General features: G+C 37.0%; 1 protein-coding gene and 1 pseudogene across 1 annotated transcript; one reads left to right on the plus strand and one right to left on the minus strand.

Annotated features, from left to right (window-relative positions):
* The first annotated feature begins 5,189 nt into the window (after window positions 1-5,189).
* LOC113327772 lies at window positions 5,190-7,984 on the plus strand (annotated as a pseudogene).
* A 227-nt stretch (window positions 7,985-8,211) lies between these two features.
* Window positions 8,212-9,735, minus strand: LOC113288545 (anthocyanidin 3-O-glucosyltransferase 5-like). The gene has a single exon (XM_026537655.1). It carries the CDS (start codon window positions 9,733-9,735, stop codon window positions 8,212-8,214), a length of 1,524 nt encoding a protein of 507 aa, XP_026393440.1.
* Window positions 9,736-16,692: the final 6,957 nt, after the last annotated feature.

Below are 16,692 nucleotides of genomic sequence, written 5' to 3' on the forward strand. Positions count from 1 at the left end.
CTTCCTACTACATTCTCTCTCTTTTCTTGGTCCATATATGACCATAAAGATAAGATGACACATGGAATTCTATTGTCCATACAATTCTACTACTACAATTAATTAATTCTAATACTACAAATTTTACTAATTAATTTCATCACATTACTCAACATTCTCATCCTTAATGTGATGATCCAAAACTCCCACTAATTATCTAAAATTTTGAAACCTGTATTTGGGAACTTCCTTGGTGAATATATCCATCAACCGGTCTTTCATTCTAGCGATACTTGGACTCTATCTCACCATATTCAAACGCTTCACGAATGAAATGATACTTGAGTTTTATGTTCCTGCTTTACAATGCTCAACCGAATTTTGGACATAACAATTGCAGATTTGTTGTCATAAAAAAATTATGTGCACCCTTCTTGTTTCTCTTGGATATCTTCCATGATTATTCTTATCCATACAACATGAGATGTGGCTATTGATGCCGAAATGTACTCCGCTTCCATCGTGGATAGAGCTACGGTTTCCCAAGAAAATATACTCTAACCAAGAGAAAAAGCATATCCTGGTGTACTCTTCATGTCATCAATACATCCTCCCAAGTCTCTATCACATAGCCAACTAATTTGACATCCAAATTTCTAGAATACACGATTCCAAAATTCATTGTTTCTTGAATATACTTTAACAACCTCTTTGCGCGCCTAGATATAGATGACTAGGTAAACTCATGAACCTAGAAAGCATACCTGAAGAAAACATGATGTCTGGTCTTGTATGTGTAAGGTACAACAAGTTTTCAATAAGACCTCTATAGTAAGTCTCATCAACTTTTCTTCCTCCATCATCTTTCTTGAGTTCTCATTCACTACAAGTGGTGTTGATGTGGGGTACAACCAAGCATACCAAATTTCTTCAACACCTTTTCAGCATACTTAAAAATGAACACTCCATCTTCACTTTGATGGACTTCAATATCAAGGAAGTACTGAAGCAATCCCATGTTACTCATCTCATATTTCATCATCATTTCTATCTTGAAAAGCCCGAAATAGAACATCACATTAAGGAGGACATTGTTAGTTAATGTGAAGTTAAATATCTAATTAATATTAGTAGTAGAAGCTCACATTAAGGAGGAGATTGTTAGTTAATGTGAAGTTAAATAACTAACTAAGATTACTAGTAAGTTAATGAGTACACATGAGTGTTCCACATGCTTTGTATTAGGTCTTATGTATACCTAGTATATAAAAAAAGAGAAGAAGAGATAAAATGTAATCTAATAAAAATAGAACTCAATAGAAGAGGTAGAGCGAAGCTTATGCCCTCACCTCTTCAAGTGAAACATATATTAAATCCACACCAATCTACTCTTATAATTAATCATAATATCCAGCAAAATTCTACATCCTGGTTTTCTCATTCAGTGGAATGTTTCAAAAGGTAAAACGGTGTTAATTACTTCATTTTGCTCGCATCAAGAAAATATGTACCTCCACCAATTTCCCGTGGAGATACAAATGGTGGTAATTACTCCTTGTGAAGAGGGACTACTACTATATTTAGTTTTCAAACTTATATAAAATTAACTAGCACATACTCGGAGTTTGTAGGGATTGTTGTTCATTCATTTGTTATTCAATTCATTTTCCCGCAATAAGTTATTGCGGAGTCATTGTTGAAGTGTTCATGGAAAGAAGTTTTTTCATCAGCTTAACATGGATATTTTTTAATTGACCTAAACCAAGGTCGATCTTTGCAAGTTTCTTCTAAGAAACGTAAACCAAGGTCCACAGAGCTGCAATATTAAAAACGTAAACTGGCTCCAATATATGGAGATGATTTTGGCTGAGGACAACTATTTTATGTGGATCTAGGTATGATTGCTTTAGCGGGTATGTATTTTTTTTTTGGCTCCGAACTCACCTAGAAGCGACAATGGTTTTTTGCTTAATTATTTCTTGGAGTCTGATTATCATATGAATCTTTTTAAAGAGTACTTTTATGAAGATTTTAATTTTTCCAAAAGGTGATAAGAAAAAATTAATAAATGTTGTAAACTATTTCATTTAGATTTACTGGTCTTCGTTTCTTTTCTTTTATTTTTCTTTTAGAGGTTAAGGCTCACGCCCGTTTCCTGTTTTTTTTGGGGTTTTTTTCTTTCTTTAATTAATTGTGTCTACTTCAAAGATAATCATAAAGTGTCTCTAGTTTAAAGATTTTTGTTGTAACACTGAAGAAATTAATTGTAAAATCGTACGGTGATGATACTAGAGAATAGTTCCAAACTTAGTTCAAAGGAAAAAAAAACAAGAGAATTTAAAAGGCATGGTGTTTGTGTGATTAAAAATGGTATTCTTTGTAACTTGAAGATGGTGTTCATGTGATTATATGAAATAGCATATTTATTGTCAAGATCCAAATGACTGAATACCTCTTCTTTAATCTAACATTGATAAGTTAGAATATATTCCCTCTTATTTTATCTACCGCTGATGAGTTATCTTTAGTTGCAAATACTTCTGATAATTCCCAGGTCCGGAATTTGCGTTATGTGCATTTGCATTTTAACGCCTCGAAATTGTTAAATCAGAAAAATATGGTTGTTGGTTTTCCTTCTTGTACTTGATGATAGTGTTTTTGAAGGGTGAGTTTATGAAAACCTACACCGTTTGCCGTTTCGGGTTGGAAAATCTACGATACCTACCAAGTCTTTCGAATTGGTTCATTCTGATATTTGTGGTCCTACAAAAACCCCGATAATCACCACCTTTCGTGAACATAACCACCATCTTCACTCTAACATGGCATAAATGTCTACCACATTATACAAGGTCATCCTCTCGGACATCATCACTGCCACAAATCAAAGTTGTCTTATACTTTGAGTTGGACCACCACCAGAATAGATATTTCCGATCTTCTAGCAGCACCATAACATCTTGTCATATAATTATACAAGCTCTGAATGACTTGAATCAAACTACCTCGTTTCCATGATCACTTATTATCCCACCTTTTGTAGAATACTTCTTCTTCCTCGACACATCACTAACACTTGACATTGTTTACTGTGAGTTATCAATCAATTCCAGACGGATTTCAACAACTTCAAGAACCCACATTCCTGAGTGGTCTTCCATGTAAATAAAACATGCTACAATATTCATATGTTGTATGAACTATTTTACATACCCCCATGATGATTAAAAACACCCTCTTGGAAATATTTGAAGACGCCAATTGAACCAACAAACGATTTTCTCTTGTAAAGAAAATACCTTCAACACGAATCGTATTCACATCAAGTACAGTTGTCGAATATTTCTTCATGTATACCATTATTTTTTCGACCTTGACCGGCTCATCATCTTCACGAATTATATCCATCCGCTATGAACCAAGATTTTCTCTTCTTTAAAACCTCTTGTTCAAATTACCGAATCACTGTAATATTTGTCTATTCTTACCGTACCACTTGCATGCTTCCTTACATATAAGTTCCATGAAACATGCTAATTTAGATAACTTAGCTCGAATCCTTTACGTACATCTTTATATTAGAATGATTGATAATACTAGCAAGAATATAACAAGTACGATAATCGACAATCACACAATACACAAAGATTACGCGGTTTCCCTATCCATTGTAGGATACATCCATGGCCAAAACCACCTTGAGAATCTTTAATTTTCATAACAAGTTATATATTACAACGACGCACTTTCTATAATCAACTAGTTATGTAACCCATTAGCAAAAAAAAAACAACAACTTGGAAACAAAAAAGACATATTAAAAAGAGTTTACCTCTTCCTTTGTTATTCTTTCATAAACTTGCACAGTCATGGTTGCTTCGAATTCAGAAAAAAAATATAGATTCTCCCAGATGAACCCTACAAATCCCAGAGTTCTCCCATACCCGTTGTTTCTACAACTCACTCCTCTCACCTGGATTTTTCCTCATTACCAACCATTGTAGGACTTAATGGTTGTGACCCTCACCCCTTGTCAATAGGAATCCCATTGATAATTTCAACTCATCATATAAGCCCTCTTATATAATAGATACACGCATTAATTAGGAAAACCTAAACTTGAAAACCACATAACCTAGGAAACTCCTCATGTTAGGTTCTGGAGAATTGCGAAACTTTATGAGACAAGACCAACATTCACAAAATGAATAAATTGCTACATTTGCAACTACCTGTTGAGCAATTTAGATGTTTATACTTGAAGACTTGCACCAAATTTAAGCTCAAGGGACAGGATGTGATAATAGGGCCACTATTTCGATGATAAAAACCATGTTTTCCATGAAGGATCAAAGCACATTGAACTTCGTTACCATTTCGTTTGAGACGTTGTTGCAGAAGGTTCAACTGTGATTACATTTTGTCCAGCAGAACATCAAGTTGCTGATGGGTTTACAAAAGCTATTTCTTTCCAAAGTTTTCAAAATTCAGGTCTTCTTTAGGTGTCGGCGGATTTTGTATCAAGAGGAGTGATATATTTATTGAGAAAATTAATTAGCATATCTTTTAACTCATTCCAATACTGGTTTACTGGCATTGAGTTTGTTATCTAGAGTTTAGAATTTGTGTGAAAATCGAACTTCCTACTAAATGTTTGTTTTTATGTTATAAAAAAAGTGGAGTTTGTCAGTTTATCTGTATAAGAATATAATTCCAAATTATCTTACCACAATCTGATTTCCTCCATCGTGTTTTGTGTCTCTTATATCTTCGCAGTTTAAGCAATAAGAAACAAATCCAGTTATGACCAATTTACAACTAACAACTTGTTTGTTTTCTTCTGACTCACCTGACTCGTTTGGATCAGACTCCCCTGAATCTGACTAAAACAAATGACCCATCTGGATGTGACTCAGAAATATGAGTCGGAGGTTTGTTCCCATAAATCATAGATATTTTATAACCTGACTCAAACGGTTCGAATCATGGATTATGCCTGACTCAGATCACGAGTCAGGTCCGACTAAAAAAACACACACTCAAACATCTGACTCGGGCCGAGTCAGGGACCAAGTCAGAGACCCTGAGTCAACAGAAACATGCTCTGGCTATACCGAATGGTGAGAGTGTGACACGTGTTTTATCTGACGGTTTATGTTACATCTAAGCCAAACTTTTACTGCCGCCACCACACCTCGTCCATCATTTGCTGGTCTGCTTAGTTCCGCCGAAGAACACTCATTGAAGAAGAAGAAAAACTTGTCTGAATGGAGATATTCCAGGGGTTCCGCTGGAATTAGTAGCTCAGTGAGTTACGATTTCATTCCTAATTTAAATTTCTGTATGTAATTTTGTTATTTAATGCTCTTAATTTGTTTCCTTAAATAAATTTGTTACTTAGTGCTCTTAATTTGTTTGTTTATCAATTGAAATCCTCTAGTAATCTTTGCTGTGTGTCAAATTTCTAGTATCTTTTGAACTTTCTACTCTTATTTGTATCTTATTAGGGTTTTGTCAGTCCCTAGAAATGAAATTATGGAGGAAAATCAGAGTTTGGGTTTTGTTTTGTCTTCTATATCTATGCTGTTGAATGAAATTATTGAGTCAAATGGTGGTCCTAGGGTGTATAAAAGTTGGGTTAATTTTTTTAATTGCTTTGTTTTCTGTTCTTTTGTCCTGAAATTGGGGGTTAAAACTAAAAGTAGTTCAAATTAATTTGAAAATGGTTGATTGTTACATAATAGTATGTTCTGTTGATGGAGACATAGGTAGGGTTCGGTCTAAAATGTCAAGCAGCCTTGAGGAAAAGGGATAGTTTATGAGAATAAGATAAAACAACCACCAGAACATGAATATCCTCCTTGTGAATGAAATGTTTTTTTCCAGTCTGCAAGGGTCTGTCTATATGATGAAAATATCCTATTGTGTTTCCCTTTAAACAATGACCGAGAAATCTTTCGTTTCTCAGTGACTTTTGCGACCAAGTTTGGCAATAAAGAGCGGGTGTAGGTGTGACTATATGATGTAGAAGTGTGCCGTATTTCAACGAATACGTTACGATTTTTATTTTGGCCCTGTATTGTTTCGGTCTCTACCAATTGTATTTTTAACTGTCATTTTTTTTCTTCCAGTGTTCGTATTTTTTTCACTCTAAGCTTTTTTACCAGCACCTTTCATGTTCAATCATGATTAGTGTTTAGTTATAGTCTAATAAATTTTGTTTTCTTCTTACAGCAAATTGATTTTCGTGCATAAACTTATCTGCGATGGAGCTAGTGAGGGGTATCGCTAGATGGTTGACTGGGATGGGAGTTGAAGATTCACCTCCTAAGCGGTTGCGGTTGTCTTACAGGGTGTCTAGACCTACAGAGAAGGTAAAATACCCTTAATGTCAACAGTTATTGCAGTATGGGAACTTAAGAGGTTTAGTTTTATAGCAGTCTGTGATATTTTTGTAATTGGACTCACTCTTCCTGTGGATAGGCGGATGCCGTGTTTATCCAGGCTATTGGCTTATATGATGATCTTGACAAAGAGCTTAATAAGTTTGCAATGAAGGTGGGGAAGTTGTACGGTCGTCACTTTCCGGAGCTTGCAAACATTGTATCCGACAATATCCTGTATGCCAAAGCAGTGAAGCTGATGGGAAACCGTACAAATGCTGCAACTCTTGATTTTACTGAGGTAGTGCCTTCCTATTGATCACAGAAATAGTCAATGTAGCTTGTGTTATGAATAGCCATTTCAGCTCATATTTTGCATTTGTATAAACTTGTTACACCAGTCTCTTACCTTGCTGCGCATTGTATCGATAAACTATATATTTTTTAGTGGTTTTGAACTGTTTATTATATTTATTGCTTTTCCTTTAGGTTCTACCTCAAGAGATTGGGACTCATTTGAAAGCGGCAGCCATCATATCCGTGGGATCTGAGCTCAATGAACTGGAATTCTGTGACCAAGTGTTGTGTCTTTCAGAGTCTAGGGATCAGCTCTATGATGACTTGAAGATAAGCATGAACACCATTGCTCCAAATCTTACTGATCTTGTCGGAGAGCTTGTTGGAGCACGGCTAATTGCTCATGCTGGTGGCTTATTAAACCTTGTTAATTAATCTGGAAGCAAAATCCAGATTCTTGGTAAGCCTCTCTTCAGAGCTCGAAAGAAAAATGGTTCTACACCCTTATCTGGGATGCTTCTTTGATTGGTAAAGCTTCCCCTAGAAACAAGTTAAATATGGCTAGGTCTCTGGCAGCCAAGATTGCATTGGCCGTCAGATGCGATGCTTTTAGAGATACTCCTGATGACACCTTGGTTTTGGAGAATCGTGCAAAGGTAAGAGATATTGAGCTTTGTTCTTTTTTCTTTCAGAATTTGTCTTTTAAACACCTTTCTGATTATAATGCTCTTGAGCAGCTTGAAGAAAGGGTGAGGAGTCTGGAGGCTAGAGGATTGGTTCATTCTGTAAAGGTTTGATTCTTTTGCTCCAGTTTCGTCTTTAAGTATGTAGGTTATGAGGTGTTTATCATTTACTGATGGTTCCTCTAACTCTTTGTATATAGAGCCACAGTTCATCAGTTAATGCGGTACCAATGGAGAAAAGAAAGATAGGAAAGCAGAAATCTGAAAGAAACGAAGTTGAAAAGGAAGATAAAGCATGAGAAATCTAGGCAGATGCACGAAGCCAGACTGACATATTTTGAAGGTTTTTTCTTTCCCTCTTTTGAGTATCTCTTAATGAATCCAATGATGAAAAATGTAATGTTGGAGACTTGTTTATATCTCGATAACAGCTATCAGCATTTTCTTAGGATCCACATCATAACGAAAAACCTTAGTTAACATTTCTTTCTGTAAATATTTCATTGGGGAGAGTTCTATGGATTTATTGATGAACTTCGGGGTCTTTTAATTTGTAAAACTTATTTGGTGGATGCTGCACTCGGCCCTGAGTAGGGTTTTCTTTATTTTGTTGTCAGTTTTAAGTGCAGCTATAATCATACCCAATAACCACCTCAGTTGTTTTGCACGTCTCGGCACATGTAATGCCTTCATAGTGTACATACTTCGTTGTATCGATATCAAGCATCTCAATATGGAAGCTTTTAGCTTACCCTTCCAGCACCAGCAGCCTGAAAAATACACTGTACATACTTCGTAGTATTGATATTGCTCCTTTTTTTTTTCTTCGTATTGATTGGAACTGTTGGTAGAATGGAGCAATATCTTCCTCAAACCAAGTTGCATCCCGTTTTCCATTCATTTGCTATCTCTGATAGTGAATTGTAAGAAGACCCTCCTTCATTCACAGCTTGAATCATCAATTTCTGAAGTTGTTTTGCTCTAGTTCTCAAATGGAAATCCTTGTGATCATTATCTTCATTTCCTTCCTCCATTAACAACCTTACTAATTTCGCAATCTCTTCCCTACCCACAACTCCATTATCACTTTTTACCTTCACTCTGACGGCAACTCCAATCTCTTCTTCAAGCATTGCAGCGTTACTCCGTTGTTCTCCGTATAATGGCCATGCTATCATGGGCACACCATGGAAAATGCTTTCTAATGTTGAATTCCAACCACAGTGACTTAGAAACCCACCTACTGATGAGTGACTCAGTATCTCCACTTGTGGTGCCCATGAAGGGATCACCAAGCCTACTCCGTTGATCCTGTTTTGATACTCATGTGGTAAATATTCATCAGGATTATTACCCACACTCAAAGATGAGGAGGCTTCTACTGGATTCCGAGCCACCCATATGAATCGCTGTTGACTAAGTTCTAAACCCCAAGCTAGCTCTGTCGTCTGCTCAGGTGATAGTATTCCTTCGCTGCCGAACGAAATATATATCACTGAGTCATGCGGTTTCTGGTTAAGCCATTTCATATAATGTTCATCTTCTGCAAATGGTGCCCGAACAAGCGGACCGACCGGATATACACATGGAGTACCTAATTGTCGTAGGGTTGGATCTTCTCGCAATGCTTTAATAGTTTTTGACTCAAGATCTTGGCTTGTGTTTAAGAGAATCCCATCAGCTAGGGGAAACCTGCTTGCATGGTGTAAGAACCACTTATACCCCTCGATCTTGCGATTCCTAACCTGCTCAACTATGTCCGCTGGTGGAAGTGGTTTACAACCAGGGATTTGAATTGGCTCTTTGAGATGAACGAACTCACCTTGCACCTGACTATCAAGTATGGTCAGATATATCATGAAGGGGAATAAATCAGCTGCAGGACAGAAGAATATATATTTCGGTATACCAACTTTGTCAGCGATATCAAAACTGTCAGTAACGAAACAATCAGCTACGAGAACATTTACAGGGCTAAGACTAGTACTACTATCACTAGTGTCGTCGTCGACCTTCTTATTATCGAAACTGCTGAGAATGTAGGATTGGACATCAGGAAGAGATTCACGGATGATTATAGTGGTACGAGTGAAAACATCAGTAGAATCTGTTACAAAAGGAGAAATGTCTCTCGAGGGAAGGTGATAAACGTGAAGAGATTCGGGAAGAGGCTGTGAGTTGAGGTAATGAGATTGAGCCACAGAAGCTTCAGTTGTGTACACAAAAAACGTCACTTGGATGTCATGAAAGTTGCACAAACGCTTAGCTAGCTCAAGATGAGGAATGAGATGACTCATACCTGGACATGGAAGGATAGCTACGTGAGGATTATTAATATTATGAGGCTCTTGATCAACATTTTTAATCATTTTCTGATCTTGGATAACTTCCATGGAGAATGACTTTGGTTATAGAAATGGAGAAGCACTTTTACTTCTATGTGCGAACAGATGCACACTTGGAACTGCAGAAGAAGATAAGCTTTGTAACCGTACCTACCTTGTCTCTGACACACATATATATAACACGCGTAGATAGGTGAAAGGGATGGGCTACCACGCACGCATGTTGGTTGAAAATGCATGCAAGTATGACAAATTAAATACATGTGAGGGCAGACCCTAAATACCGTCAGTATCTTCTTAAAGTGATAAATACTCGGTAAGTTTGTACTGATGTGGAGGCCTGGTCAAGATCGCTAGGTGGATAACATTTTCGGACTCGTAAACTAATCTACCACAAACTTTTATGGCAGGGATTGAACCCCTGCCTTCCTCCTTACTGGAGTTGATGGGGTACCACTGAGCTATGCTCTTGGACCCGATAACTTACAACAATAACATCCTAAAAAGCACACCTGTAGGGATGCGGACAAAAATTCTTTGGAGCAAAGGCTCCTAACTCTGACCTAGACTATGAGAGCTGCCTCTTAATCATCTACTATAATCTTACTCGTTTTGGGCATCTTCTTTTCCTTGTGCTGCACAGTTCTAGTCCTTAGCTTTCTACCTAGAGATTTCATTGAAAAGAGGCTATTCATATGTGGAACTCCTTGAACTCTATTGTCTCTTGTGAGGGCAAACGGCTCAAGAAAAACAGCCTTGGCGTTGACCGAACTTGGTATACGGATCTGCAAGCCCCAGCTCCTGGGTTGATACTCCTCTTCTTTATCACCGGTATCATTAGTTTTCTTCTCCTTAAATTTGTATGACCAAATGTCCATTGGGTGATCTACATCTGAATGGACAAGACATAAATGTCCTCCCAGTACCTTGATTAGGTATCTGGGCGTCTTCGTGTTTCCACTAAAACATTGTGGCATAGACGGGAGCCATCGGAATTCTTCATCTGCTAAGTCAAAAGCAACGATTTTATTTTTCTCATAGTTTAACCAGTATAGTGATCCATTTGCAAGAACACCCCTCTTGCACAATAAGTAGCTGACTTCCCCGATGTTTCTCCAGCCTTCAGTGTTACGCCCAAGGGTGTATATCTCAACATCCTTTGGGGTCTGGCACAAAGTCGTATTCTCTATACGGGTAATGGATTCGTACGACTTTGTACTCATTACTCAAAGGATGGTAGCCGAATCCACTAATAACGTAACCAGATCTATGTTTCAAACGAGGAAGGTTAATGTATTCCGTAGTGGCAGGATTGAAGATGTAGACAGGATCATTGATTCTGTGATGGAATACTTATAAACAAACCAAACCATTTCAAGAATTAACAATTTGATCTACCCATGCATGTTTTCTTCGCTGATTAATGAAAGGGTGATCGTTCTTTGTAAAACCCCCGTAAGAGAACTCCTCAGGTGCAGACGTTGCCTTACCAAAAATCTCATCATAATCTCCATAGTAAAGTTGAAGGTTTCTTTTCCCGTATTCTCCAATCAAAAAAAGAAGACCCACTTTTTTTGTGAGAGAGGAGGTTTTCCCATGATTTGCATACGAGCTTGAACTTCAAAATTGGCTCCGGGGGCAGATGGGAAAAGATTTCTAATCTAACATCTTCGTTTAGATCCTCCTCCATGGATACCGAAGGAAAAAAAGAATCACTCACCTTAGACTAGTGTTGATGTGTATTCCAGATGATGTCTCTCCTTATTACAGAGAAAAAGGTTATGTTTTTATAAACTGTTTTCGGAAACAGATCCGGTTGGGGAAACCTTCTTCAAAAAGGAATTCGAATTTCACTATAACATCAGACATAAATCTTAGATACGGATGAATGATCACCTATCTTCTACATAATATCTGAATATCTTACAACGCTGATTCTTCTTCTAATAGGAAATATAATATCGCCTGTCTTAGTTTGCTTTCATCACTTGAATTTGGATCTCATCCATGCCTCCGGAGTTTCTCTGGTTTAGATAGCTTATACCTAAAGAAAGTAGATGGAGAATATGTTCCAATAGACTTGAAGAGAAATTAATTCGGAAGAAGAATATAAAAAAATTAAAAGAGGAAAAAAACCTTAATTAGAAAAAACATTCCCATTAGATATTGAGTTAGCAAATTAAAACAGTGTCCAAAACCGACAGCCCATGCCTTCACCCATGACTTTGCTTCAGTGCCAAGATCATCATCTGTTTTGAAAGAATGTTAGTGTTCAAAATTACGTGCATTTATCTCGGTCCATAAAACCCACGTCACGGCAGCAGGCATGAGAGACCAAACCCCCTTACTACTAGCATGAAAACCAACAGGCCAACATTTAGCTAAATCAAAATAGGTTCTAGGAAATGTCCATGCCCATTTGGAAGGTGTCAGCAATGACCACCCGTTGAGGGGCGTAAACGCTTCTAGCCACAGATTTCAACACGTATTGGAGGCAATGCATTTTGTCATTCGAGGGACGAAGTCCGGTCCAATACCCACACAACCCCAATTCCTAGTACATTATTTAGACAAACCTGAACCTCTAAGTCTCTAATTATTTTCAAATGATTCCAGTATCGTATCCGGAACCGGAATCCCATTAATCAATCTTTCGACGTGCTACACACTCACCTTCCCTAGCTGTCCATGACACGAATAAAATAGTGTGCCGTCCACGAACGCGTCTCCAAATTAATGTTCGTCAAGCAAACCTGAATTTGGATTATGTTTCTATAAGTACGTAGATCATGAAATTACAACAAATTTCCAAAATCATCAAAAATAGTCTATAGGTGTTTAAACGATGGATAGAACAAACTCCTTGATGAGCTTTATTATCACCTGCTTCCTCCTGATTCTTTTAGCATTTAATGTCCGTAAGTTGTCTTGCTTTCTCTTCCTCCTCCAAAAGTTTCTGTTTATTTCTTTCATTATTGAATCACTAAGTTGGTTTTGCTGTTATTATTTTGTTGATAATAATGAGTCGGCATACTCCGGCACCGGCACCGGCACATTTGATCTTGTCTCCCTTAATGAAACTGTAAAAAAGCCTAACTTGAGCGGTTTTGGGAAGAGCGATTTCGGAAATAACAGAAAGGCTGGATCTGTGCGTGTTGGGAATTAAGGTTGAATCAACAAGACGATGCTAAATAATTTTTGAGTAATCATTTACAATAAACTTACATAGTTAATATCGTTTTTTCACTGTTGTAAAAATGTATGTGTGCTCTGCATGAACTTATATACGGAAATGGGGAAATGTGTTCCGTTGTGTTTCCAAAAATCCATGATTTTGTCTTTGATTGGTGTTAGTTTTGCTATTAAGATTGAGACGCAGCCACGGAACCAGAAATTTATGCGTGACCATTAACTCCCTAGCCACCACGGCCTCCATCGCTGTTAATATTTTTTTTGCACCGGTTTCCTTAACATTCCGTACAATAAATAAGAAGAAAACTATAATTTGTGTAGAAACCATTATGTACTAATCTATGTTCATCCTTCAGGTAGCTTCTTAAGCATTTGTCCTGAAACCATGATAAAAGATCCTTACAATGCCCTCAAAACCCCATTTTTGTTAGAAAATTTAGTCTCAATCTCGAACCATACTAATCAGGCATACTCTTGAAATGCTTATATATAATTATAATCCTGGGTGAAAAGTAAGGGCATTACCCAAATTACGGGATTCTTTATCCGAAATCGGTACAGGCAGTCAGGCATATACATGTGATCGGTAGTCACATATAAACATGTGATCGATCTCTTTAATGTTCGATTGTGTCTTTGAGTGTGTGAATTTATTCGAAAATTGTGTTACCTTGATCTGAGATTCAATTGATTTGAGGTTGTTTAATTAAATTGACCATTATTAGGCATCCAGTGGATCGTATGCATGCTGCTTCATTCATCTGAATAATGTGATCAATCTGACAAAAATAATGCGTGCTGCTCTACGACCCATAGTCTACCCAAATCCTTGAAATGCAAAGAATAGTTTCACAAATCTATGGCGTTTCGACTTCATGTTTAAAAATACTTTTTTTTTTCTTTTACAAGTTTAGAAAATATGGACCGAACAAGCGTACAGTGAGAGTGTCATGTTTGCTCATGGGAAATATGAAGAGGCCACCGGATGATGAACGAGATTCTTGGATAATCATTCCCAAGGTATCCATACGCTATTATCAACTAAGTGTGCGATGATGCCGTGGTACGTACTTCCAAGATTCTTATGACTGTCTTTGATTTTGTACTTTATACACTACTTTAGTAACTAGTATTCCTCTAATTTTCTTATGTCCTGTTTCATGCAACAGGGGTTATTATAGATGCAGCAGCAAGAAGCAAGCACAGAGACTCTGTGGCGACCCGAACACATTGAAATAAACATAGTATATATGGTCACCATCCTTGCTGTAACCAGTAGAACTAGCAAAAAATACCATCCTTCTCTAGAATGGTTCCTCCCATCCTTACATCACTGGCAATTCATTTTCTACTTACAGGCAGTGGGGACAATTATCGCAAGCTATAAATGTTTATCGTAATATATTGAGGATGATGATAGTGATGACTGACAGTGGTGATTGTACTGCCAGCACTACCACTACCGTTCCTGTTTCATTTTCCTCTTGACATCTATCCATGTTCGCATTTTCGTCAACTTTCTCATTCGTAGTATGGACCTCCCACACGCATAAACACAAGGCGACAACAATAATGCATGGAATCCCAAGGTGCACTTAGACAATATAATACTGTTTGCCGTGTCAGTTTTAGGTTTGTTGGCGTTGGTTTTTCTTGTTTTTCTTTTTTGGAAGCATAATATTTATTAATAGGCTATTAAATGAGAATATGTTATACCCTAAGATGCGTTGATTACAAAAAAAGATAGGTAGGTGAGGAATCTACGACAACGCGATACTCGAGAAATTTGTAAATAACAGTCACTAATTGAAAAATATACATTTGCAACTGGAATTTTACAATTTTTTGGTAGAAGTCGTAGAACATCCAATGTTTTGCAATTTTTTTCAAAGGAAGAGTCGTAGAATGTCATCACCACTAATCCCCAAAACCAAAAGGTTGCGACAAGAAAACAAACGACAACTCTTTAAGAAAAAGGGCATCAACCATCCTTACATTTCACAAGTTTAGGGTTTTTGTATTATTTTTGTATGAAAATGTACAACAACCTTTATATGAAAATAAAAAAACAGTGTTGAGGTGATTCGAACATGAAACTACCCTGCGTTAATCTAACCTATCAGCCATCCTTACACTTCACAAGTTTAGGTTTTTTGTGCCTTTTTTCTAATGAAAATGTATAACAACCTTTATAAGAGTTGTGAGGTATAAATATAGGATGTTGAAAAATAAAGTTACAAGGATTTGATCATGAGCCTCATGCGTGCAAGTTCACACCATCAACCATGACTACACTACCACAATTTTTTAAGGTTTGTGGTTTTGTTTTTGTACTAACTACATGTCAACCTTTGACGACCTTTATAAGAGTTATAATGTTCAAAAATAAGGATCACTCACCTGAGCCGCAAAGAACGCAACGCCTTCTCTGTAAACAATCACAGGCATTCTGCATGACAATGCAGTCTGTTAAATTTTTGTAACAGATGGTTAATTTTTTCACTTCTGCAATATTTTATGCACTTCTGCTAAATTGTTTTCACTTCTACAAAAATTTCTGAGCCAGGTTCAGTATCGAAGTCTACTATGTGTCAGTGAAAGTTATCAACCAGCATTCCGGATTCACAATATTGGTCATTTTGTGTGTTTTTTTCATCACCATTCACAACCTTTATAAGAGTTGTCGTAGAGGTATAAACACTTCTACTAATTTTTTCTCACTTATGCTAAATTTTATTCACTTCTGCAAGACAATTTCCACTTTTACTAAATTTTTCTTACTTCTGCAAAAAATTATTTGGATCTCCGGTTATGCTAATTTTTTCTCACTTCTGCTAAAATTTTCTCACTTCTGCTAAAAACTATTTTCTCTAACACTCCCCACTAAATTTTAGAAATTTAGGCGTTTCGATATTGGGTAGAAATATCCAAATGAGGGTCTGTTTAAGGTTTTAGAGAATATTCTGATGGAATCTTACATGTAAATGGTTCATCTTTACAAGTTTCTATGATATATCCTGCTAAATTTGGAGTGAGAACCACTTCAGACATTGCGGGTTCATGGTTCGTATGCCGTTGAACCACATTTAAACCCAGGTTATGCATACAATATGCTAGAATAGGGTTTGTTTAAAATTTAGGTGAATATTCCGAAGGAATCTTACCTGTAAATGGATGGATTCATCGTTCTTACCAATTTTCCGAATTAAAAAGGTCCACTCAGGTCCAGGTTTCAACCTCAGAGCCAGGTTATGCATACAATATGCCAAAATACCGTTCTTTTAAATTTTCGGGGAATATTACGAAGGAATCTTACATGTAAATTGATGGATTCATCGTTCTTACCAAGTTTCCGACTTATAGTAGTCCACTCTTGGCCAGGTTTCGACCTCAGAGCCAGGGTATGCATACAATATGCCAGTATAAGGTTTGTTTAAGGTTGTCGGGAATATTCCGAAGGAATATTACCTGTAAATGGAATAATTCATCGTTCTTATCAAGTTTCTGGCTTATAATGGTCCAGTCAGGGAAATGTTTCAATCTCAGAGCCAGGTTATGCATACAATATGCCAGAATAGGGTTATTTTAAATTTTCGGGGAATATTCCGAAGGAATCTTACATGTAAATGGATTGATTCATCGTTCTTACCAAGTTTCTGACTTATAGTCGTTTACTCCCGGCCAGGTTTCGACCTCGGAGACAGGTTATGCATACAATATGCCAAAATAGGGTTTTTTTTAAATTTTCGGGGAATATCCCGAAGGAATCTTACATGTAAATGGATGGATTCATCGTTCTTACCAAGTTTCCGA

Source organism: Papaver somniferum, chromosome 1 (assembly GCF_003573695.1).
Source record: "Papaver somniferum cultivar HN1 chromosome 1, ASM357369v1, whole genome shotgun sequence".
Taxonomy (NCBI): Eukaryota; Viridiplantae; Streptophyta; class Magnoliopsida; order Ranunculales; family Papaveraceae; genus Papaver; species Papaver somniferum.

Coding starts and splice junctions, on each gene's coding strand:
- LOC113288545 (XM_026537655.1), bottom strand. CDS start 9,735: ATGGAAGTTATCCAAGATCAGAAAATGATTAAAAATGTTGATCAAGAG.